Source organism: Cervus canadensis, chromosome 25 (assembly GCF_019320065.1).
Source record: "Cervus canadensis isolate Bull #8, Minnesota chromosome 25, ASM1932006v1, whole genome shotgun sequence".
Taxonomy (NCBI): Eukaryota; Metazoa; Chordata; class Mammalia; order Artiodactyla; family Cervidae; genus Cervus; species Cervus canadensis.
Genome location: NC_057410.1, coordinates 7,169,052 through 7,178,769, shown reverse-complemented (window position 1 = coordinate 7,178,769; position 9,718 = coordinate 7,169,052). Strand labels below are relative to the sequence as shown.

The 9,718-nt window shown below is 44.5% G+C and overlaps 1 protein-coding gene across 1 annotated transcript; it reads left to right on the top strand.

The window, feature by feature from the left end:
* The first annotated feature begins 4,133 nt into the window (after positions 1 to 4,133).
* AVPR1A (arginine vasopressin receptor 1A) lies at positions 4,134 to 7,694 on the top strand. The gene is made up of 2 exons (XM_043447213.1): positions 4,134 to 5,623; positions 7,205 to 7,694. The coding sequence occupies exons 1-2, from the start codon at positions 4,636 to 4,638 to the stop codon at positions 7,489 to 7,491; spliced, it is 1,275 nt and encodes a 424-aa protein (XP_043303148.1). The 5' UTR covers positions 4,134 to 4,635; the 3' UTR covers positions 7,492 to 7,694.
* Positions 7,695 to 9,718: the final 2,024 nt, after the last annotated feature.

Here is a 9,718-nt window from a genome sequence, read left to right as displayed (position 1 = left end):
TGAGAAGCCCTGTACTTAATTTACTAAAGAGAAAACCCAAAGATATATAGAAACTGGAGCAGATCCCACCTGATCTCTTCGGCTTAAAGGAGAACCCACCAAAAAGATAAAATGTTAAATAACCAAATAAGTACCCCCAGATGAGTCTTTAAGGTGTGAGAACATGAGGTTCACTAGTGGGAGCGCAGTGTAACAGTTAAGATTATAAATTCTGCCAGAGTCAGCTGCTTCTGTTCAAATCCTGTTCCACTACTAGCCACTGTGTCACCAAAGGCTAGTTGTTCAACATCTCTGTGCATCTGTTTCTTCAAATGTAAGGTAAAATAATAAGAGTACACCATTTATAGGGTCACTAGGAGAATTAAATGAGGTAAAGCACTTGCAAGAGTGCCTGGCCTAAAGTGTTTACTAAATGTTAGTGACCATTACATACTTCTTTGTATCCAGCCCAAGACCTAGCAGAGTGATGTGCAACAAATATTTATTGATTTGCTAGAAGTAACTGTATGAATACCAGACTACATCCCTTTAACTTTTAATAGAGTGTCATTAACCTGTAATTGAAGGGAAGGCATCAGAGTATTTCTGTGGGTGACAGAAATAAAATGGATGCTCCTGTGGCTATCCAATTTCTTCCCCTTTCTCACTAAGAAAGGGGAAGCAAACTGCAAGTTTAAGGAGAAGAAGAGTATACTGATTGAGGCTATAAAGCAGTGCATAAGGCGACATGATAAACGAAGTGTAGCCCATTGATGTTGGGCATCCCTGCCCCTGGACTTCTTGATTTGACTAAGTCTGGTGGTAGTCCCCAAGTGTTCTGAAACTCCAAGTACATTTACTCAGTATTCTTCAAACTCTACCCACTGTCCTGTGGCATGTTCATCACTATTTCATGGGGAAAGTAAAAGGATGAGTCTTTTCCGTGGTCAAAAAGCTTACTGAAATATTGACAAACACAGTTAAGTAGGTTTCTCAGAGGTTTTTTTATATATGAATCTCTAGGAGAGGATGAGATGCAATATAGCACTTCCCCCAATGTACTCAACTGTGGAATTCTTTTCTTCTAGAAAACATACCATTATATTCTATTGCAAAGAAGGGGGTTGGGGAAATGCTGCTTTAATTGGAAGGAAACATCTTATTGGCTATATAACAAGTAATATGGAGGATATTTACATATTTGGGCAGAAAGGGAGAAATAATGTTTTGAATACCCATGAAATGCCAGAAACTTAAACAGTTATATAATCTTTGTAGATAGTGCACTATGTTTTATCACCAAGATTTTATAGATAAACAATCTGAAGCTCAAAGATTAAAACAAAGTCATACAGCTAGTAAGGGAAAGAGATGCCTGTTTCCATTACTTGAAATATATCTTAAACATCTGGAATTGCACTCTGGGAGAAAGGAAGACTGGCAGAGAAAGGTTATTCTAGGACAACTGCAAACTGGGAGAAAGGAAGACTGGTAGAGAGAAAGGTTACTCCAGGACAATGTCCATTTTTTTTCTTTTCATCATTTTACCCCCACAATATGTTAACTGAAATCCACTGAGAGTAAGATGGTGAAAGTAATAAGTCCTCATACCAGTACAGAGGAAATACAAATTGCTTGAAGATAAAGCTTAAGAAACAGTCAGCACAGGAAATGCTGACTATCTTCTTTTCATATTTTAGGACCACAGTTCCTTTACCAGCCACTGAATGATTTTCACAGCAGGTACTTGAGTATTTCAGTGCTCCTAGTTCCCTTTGAACAGAGAACCAGTAAAACCAAGACAGATACAATTTTAAAACTGTGTGGGTTAAAAGAGGGACTGGGTTCTGGAATTTGCAACACACACACACACATATTCCTATGTAACATATAAATGTGTGTATATATATATACTCAATCCATGACAGTTAGTACTATTGTCCACTGAGGATGAGTATCTTCCAACTGTGTGGCCAATGTAACCTAACAAATTATTTTCACAATTTGTATATAGTTTGATTATTTAATCAGAGGGCTTGACACTGATGAGTGATTTCCTGAGAGTCTACCACACCCTCTCTCTGGAATAAAAATACTAAAAGGAACTTTGGTGACCCAGTACTGCAGATTCCATCCTTCAGGAAACCTGTAAGCTCAAAGGTATAGGGCCAAGATCAACAAAATTGCCAGGTTCTGGCTAACAGACCACTTTTAGAATACCCTGGGACACTAGGGTCAGACAAGATTATTTCTCATATGTGGCACTAATAATATAATTTGTGACTTAAAAGAAGGTTGTCTCTCTGAGTCACTGACTATTACCTAATTGCTTAAAGTATATTTCCAGACAGGTGATCTGGAAACCTTTTACTTATTGTTAACTCTGAACTTTTCAAATCTTTTGACTCCTTAATGCAGCACAACTTGTAGGTTTGAGAGAATTTCCCTATACAGAACATTGTCTTATTTGATCCTCAAAATAACCTCATAAGTAGATAGTGAAAGTGAAAGTCCTTCAGTTGTGTCTGAGTCTGCATGGACGTAGTTCACGGAATTCTCCAGGCCAGAATACCCAAAGTGGGTATCCTTTCCCTTCGCCAGGGAATCTTCCCAAACCAGGGATCAGGCGGATTCTTTACCAGCTGAGCCACAAGGGAAGCTGCATAAGTAGGTAAGGCAGGTACTTTCATTACCATTTTAAAGATACATAAACCGAGGCTTATGCAGCCATAATGAAGGACTCCCAAGGTCGAATTCAGCACTCTTAAGTGTGACGGCCTTGAGACTGGGCATGCATAAACTGGGAAGCAAAGTTGAATTATCATTGAGAAATGCAACTCAGAAAATTTTCTGGTTTACTTGCCTACATTTCATAGATATTCTTCTCAGACAATTATATTTTTACCATAGCCACAATACGTTCTGACCAAAAAGTCATGTTTGTGTATCTACAGAGTGGAGTTTTTGTGTTTTTTTTTTCCTTCTACTTCTGTGAAAGTGAAAGTATTAGTTGCTCAGTCGTGTCCGACTCTCATGGACTATACTGCCCACCAGGCTCCTCTGGCCATGGAACTCTCCAGGCAAGAATGTTGGAGTGGGTTGCCATTTCCTTCTCCAGGGGATCTTCCCGACCTGGGGATTGAACCTGGGTCTCCCGCATAACAGGCAGATTCTTTACCATCTGAGCCACCAGGGAAGCCTCTTCTTGTGTGAAACAGCCTGAAAACAGCTCCCCCTTGCAGTACTTCCGAGTGTACCTTCACCGAAGTTGAAAGAGCGGGCAGTTAGTATTTCTGTGCGTCCCCGGCCCCGCTGCTGGGTTCCCGCGGTCCAGAGTAACCAGTCTATAGGTGGGCGGTCTTTTCCCTCTTGCTTCAGAGCATCTCTTTTCTGCCCAGAGGTTGCCTCTTTCTCATCCACCAGCGCAAGAAGCCTGGCGGCTTTTCGCTCGGCCTGGACAGCGCTGCCTGGGCTGCTGCTCTCCGGCAGCTGCTCTTCGTTTACCGAAGAGATGTCCCCACGATTCGGCAGTAAAGCAGATCAAGTCCCCACGGACTCCTGTGGCCCAATTCCCGCCCATCCAGCTGTGGGAATCAGGCTTTTCCCGGAGAAAACCCCAGGAATCTAATTTAGAGAAAACTCCTAAGTCCCACCCACCCCCAAACCCGCTCCCAGCCCCAGAGGAAACTGGAAAACCAGAGAAATTCCTTTCCCCCCCTCTGTGATACGTGCACGCAGGCAGCCGCGGGGGCTGCCTCGGGACCAGCGACTGCGTCCCTCGGGTCAGCGAACGCAGGCAGCAGACAGACAACAGGCATCCAAAAAGTTCCTGTTACACTGCAGAGGAGGGTGGAGAGGAGCGAGGCGGTGAGAGACGAAATTCCCGTTGTCGAGTTGTCCTGAAAATGAAAATTAGCCAGACTGGCTCTCCAGGGATGGGCGGACTCGCGGCGCAGGGAGAAATCCCGGCTGGCGCAGGTGGGAGTCCCGCGCCAAATTCAGGTTCAAGAGCACCCGAGCGGGCAGTGGACTCTGGGTTTCTAGGTACCGCGTCTACTGAAGTCACATGCAGGGTTAAGGTGATTCTTGACGGAGGCTTGAGGAAATGATGGGAAGCCCTGAAAAGGTCTGACGCGTCCAGTTCTCCGAGGTGTTTTGTTTTTGTTTTTTTAATAGAAGAGCGGGGAAGCATCACCATCAACCAATACGCCGAGGAACCCGCGCGTTCCAGCCCCACCCCTGCAGCAGTGATGCAAAAAGGACAAATCGCCGACGTAGGAAGTTGGGATAAAGGAAAATCCTGGGGGGAGAGGAGGTGGCGAGAGTAGGCACCGAGCAGCCTCCAACCACTGGGGCGAGAGGGAGCGCGATCTGGGGAAACAGACTCCGTATTAATAATTTGAGTTTGGAGTCCAGGGCTTTCGGAGACTCGGAGCGCGCCTTCCCGGCTCCGCCAGAGTTGAGAAAGGGCGGGGCAGGGAAGGAGACGGGCGACTCCACCAAGAGCGGCTGAGCCGGCTGGTGGGACTCTGCGCCCGGAGACGCCCGCAAGAGAGGGAGCAGAGCCCCGCTGGCGGCGAGCGCGGGCAGGAGGGAGCGCCCCGCGCGAGGAGGCGGGAAGGGGACTGGCCTCCGCCGAGGCCGAGGGGGCGCTGCATGGACCGCATGCGATTCTCCGGGGGCCCCAGCGCGGGGCCCGCGAGCAACTCCAGCCGGTGGTGGCCGCTGGCTGCCGGAGGTGCCAACACCAGCGGGGACTCGGAGGCGCTCGGGGAAGACGGCGGCCCGCAGGCGGACACGCGCAACGAGGAGCTGGCCAAGCTGGAGATCGCCGTGCTGGCCGTGATTTTCGTGGTGGCCGTGCTGGGTAACAGCAGCGTGCTGCTGGCTCTGCACCGCACGCCTCGCAAGACGTCCCGCATGCACCTCTTCATCCGCCACCTCAGCCTGGCCGACCTGGCCGTCGCCTTCTTCCAGGTGCTGCCCCAGCTGGGCTGGGACATCACCTACCGTTTCCGCGGGCCCGACGGGCTGTGCCGCGTGGTGAAGCACATGCAGGTGTTCGCCATGTTCGCCTCCGCCTACATGCTGGTGGTCATGACCGCCGACCGCTACATCGCCGTGTGCCACCCGCTGAAGACGCTGCAGCGGCCCGCGCGCCGCTCGCGCCTCATGATCGCCGCCGCCTGGGTGCTGAGTTTCGTGCTGAGCACCCCGCAGTACTTCGTCTTCTCCGTGGTCGAGGTGAGCAACGTCACCAGGACCTACGACTGCTGGGCCAACTTCATCCAGCCCTGGGGTCTCCCGGCCTACGTGACCTGGATGACCGGCAGCGTGTTCCTGGCGCCCGTGGTCATCCTTGGCACCTGCTACGGTTTCATCTGCTACCACATCTGGCGCAACGTCCGCGGAAAGACCGCGGGGCGCCCGGGCACCGGCGCCCCCGCCGAGGGCGCGGGCGAAGGCGCCTTGCGCCGAGGCGTCCTGCACGCGCGGTGTGTGAGCAGCGTGAAGACCATTTCCCGCGCCAAGATCCGCACCGTGAAGATGACCTTCGTGATCGTGACGGCCTACATCGTTTGCTGGGCGCCCTTCTTCATCATCCAGATGTGGTCTGCCTGGGATAAGAATTTCTCCTGGGTCGGTAGGTGTCGGGACCGCGGAGGAAGGTGAAGGAATGGGGGCTCTGTGTTGGGGATGGGGGGAGTTGTCGAGGGGACAGAAGTGGGGACAGAGAGAGAGTCTTTTCATAACATGCTCTAGGGCCATAGTTCTTAACTTCGTGAATGAGAATCACACCTTGAGCCGAATGGTTAAAAGATACTATAACCAGCCCCTAAAACCACAAATCCAGAAACTGTGTCCTCCAGTCAGCCACGCACTTACAAAACAGAAAAATTTACTGTCAAAGCTGTAACAGCAGTGTTAATACCCTGCTTTCAAGTCTGCTGGATTCAGGGAAATACTTAGACTGCCACAACTGCTTTTTGCTAGCTTGTGAAAAGTAACACACTGTAAAATTTTTGTAGAAATGCCCTAAAGTAAGGGTAAAACAGACATATTTTTCCTGAAGAAAGATTTTTTTAATTTTCTAAAGTTTTATTTATTCCTCATCCAGCCAACAAATATTATTGTGCATATTTTATGCTTGGTCCTAGGGGTATGAAGATTAAGCTTGTTGAAGGAAGATTCTTAAGTCATTTCAATTTGGCATTTAGCTAGTGTTCCATCTCTTAACATAATGTTTTAATTTTTTTCACTGGGTGTAGGTATGTTGATGATTTTCATTCTTTTTGAATAGAATCTTGGTCACAGATCATGATCACCTTTAAGATTTGCATCAGCACAAAGTTTGATGAAATAACCTGTAATTTATTCTGGCATAACAAGAGTGAGAAGACCCAAGTTTATATTTAATAAGGAAGTGTCAGTGCTTGCCAATTATTCTTATCTTTAGAAAAGGTATATTCTCAGTGCCTAGTTCTACTGTGAAAGGTTGTATTTATATGGTTTGACAATGCAATTACACACACACAAAATGGTTCAAAAGACTGTTGGAATTTCTTAATTCATCCGTTCTCCATAATATAATTTAGTTGTTCAAACCACAATCAAAGAGGGTTTTCTTTTAAAATTAAAAGAAGTTTCTAATTAGCCAAAGAAAACAATTAAACACTGCATCCTTCAGGGACCTAGTTCAACTATCCCCTTCTAAAGAGTTCTTACTACAAGAATGTGTTTAATATTAAAAAAAACTTAAATGACTAAACATGGTCCATAGTGTCATACTTTTGCTTAAGTTATCAGGATGCATACAGTTTGGTATATGTGGCTATGGACTCGAGATTTCACTGAAATGGCAGCCATTCTGTAAGTGTTGTCTCTATTAGCATATGCTAGTGCTAACACAAATGATTCAAAGCTTTATTAGTAAATGAGTCAATATTCTTAGCCTCTTGCAAGTCTCCCTCATTCTACTTAGATATTTTAATAGTGGTTTAAAATATCTGAATTAATTTCAAGGCATCTTGCTCATGAAAATATTTTACAACCAAGCAATTTCCATTCACCAACTATTTCCCCGATTGATAAACAAAATACTTCATTTTCTATATTGACCCAAAACATTTTCCCACTTTCGTGAACCAATAAAAGAATGAGTTTATCCAGTGATTTTACTTGCGTTTGATTAGCTAAATGCTGTCCCCTTATGTCTTCCATACAGAGTCAGAAAACCCGGCCACCGCCATCCCTGCATTACTGGCTTCCTTGAATAGTTGCTGCAACCCCTGGATATACATGTTTTTTAGTGGCCATCTCTTGCAAGACTGTGCCCAAAGCTTCCCGTGCTGCCAAAACATGAAACGAACGTTCACCAGAGAAGATTCTGACAGTACGAGCCGAAGACAGACTTCCTTCACTAACAACCGAAGCCCCACCAACAGTATGGGAACATGGAAGGACTCGCCTAAATCTTCCAAGTCTATCAAGTTCATTCCTGTTTCAACCTGAGCCCCCTGTGATCACGCTGTCTGACTCTTGTAATGGACTTTTCAGCCCATTGACTGAATCCAGCTAGAATTATTAGACAAATGAACTTATATAAGATTAATCAATCTGTTGAGTACAAGACTGTGTTTCTCATTGCATTTTTCACATTGCTACAAACAAAAGCTATGAAATGTTTTATAAAGAATGTTAATAAAAACATGCAATGCTAAAATCTGCAGACCTAATTCCCAGAAGTAACAGAAGCCATATTTCTAAAGGAATAATCATAGCCATGCTTTATATTTTTCTGTAGGTTTCCTTTCTTTTTATTTCTGACATAACTAAGGCTTGATTGGTTTAGAAGTCATATAATGTAGGGGCATTATTTCTGAACAAAGTAAGTTCGTCATCAGCCTTAGGGTTTGAAAGGAATTGGAAGAGACTTTACGGAAATTATGTTTCTGTCCAGTAAAATCAATTTGTGTATCAGGAAATGCAGTCTCAGACCGTGGCGTGGAGATGGGATGGTGCCTTGGAGAGACATGGGAGCTTGAGGCTTATCGGTCATGGGGTGCCTGCTGCGGGGTGAAAAGGGGAAAGTTCTGTGCGAAGCTATCAATCACCTCAGTTGCAGAACCCTCACTTTAAAACTGGCAACTTCCTCCTTTGGTTCCTCACATTTTATTGGCTGTGAAAAGCATGATTACCAGGATGTTGAAGGTTAGAGAAAATGTTGTCAGCTGGCCGATGATATCTTTTTGCTTTCACTGCAAAGTTGCTTTAAAGTCAGATTTGTGTGACAGATACCTGATTTTCTTAAAAGGGCAGAAAAGACAGATTGCCCAAGGGACTATGGAGGCTTTCTCTAGAACATAGGAAACATGTTTAGATCCTGTGCTATCCTGGACATCATTACATCCTGTTTGAGAAATCCAGATTCACAGCTGTGAGTCTTCTAGAAAGTGACTCAGGATACTGAATGTCCCCTCATGATTAATTAAAAATAACTTGGTCCTTCCTTCTGATCTCCCACCCATCTAACAATTTCATAGTAGAGGAGAGACAGGATTGGGCAGGATGAGGGCAAGGAAATAGAAAACTGCTCTGCATCTAGTCTGCCCTCCTTCGTTATTAAGTGCGTAACTTGAGGCAAACGACTTCAAATGATATAAAGCCTCCATTTTCCTGGCTGAACAGCGGCGCTGATAACACTTAGCTCACAGGGTTGTTGTAGGGACTAAATGAAATCAAGTGTATGAAAAGATCTTCCTAAGCTGTCAAATGTTATATGAATGCTACCTCTTGCTTTTATCATAGTATTCTGAGGGAGGGGGGTCTTCAAAACTGCACAGCTTTTTCCTGTTTACTTTTCACTAACCAGAATGTATTGGTTTCATATCTGGCATACAAAGTCCTAAAATTTAAATATAGCTCTGCTGAATCATTGGAGAGCGTCAGCAGCAGCCACTACACCTAACTTCTGTCTAGCCAAAGCTTTCCAATTTAAAGAGAGCATTTGCTCTCCTCTGGATGCAGGTCTTTCATTTCTAGACAAAGAAACATTACGATACTACTTGGCTGTTGTTACTGCGTTCTTCATTAATGGAACTCAGTGGGGTTTTTTTTTTGAGCTATTTTGTCTGGCTCCTTTTCCTTCTTAGATACCCTGCAATGATTTGAGGATACATCATAAATACTTTGCACCCCTTAGAGGAAGTAATAGTTATTTTGATAGCATATTTTTTTTTAACTTTGCAGATAAGAAACTGAGCACTGAATGGTACTGTCAGAGCTTGGAACCATTAACCTCACTCCTCTTCATTCTCTTACCTTTGCAAATTCTCAGGTGTTTTACTTCCTGGATTGATATGCCTAAAAAAAAATAGTTTGCAAATGTTTGATAGAGATTAGCACCTAGGCTTTAGAATTCTGCTTTTTAAAAAACAACAAGTATGTCTCCTAAAAAGCAATAACCAATATGAGTCATCAAATAAATTTTTCAGTTCTGCATTATTTGAGTCACAGCAGCATCTCAATGTCTCTGCCCTCTATAACGTTGTCAGCCCTTTTGACAACTTTTCTTTTGCAGCTCAAAACTAAAGCTTTTTGGATTGGCACAAAGAGCCCACTTTTTTTCTAAACGAAATTCCAAAACAATAACCTCATAATTCTTGTATAGATTATTTAAAAATGTTGACATGTATCTCCCAGTGAAAAATTTCAGTTTGAATCTCATTTCTAGGAACAT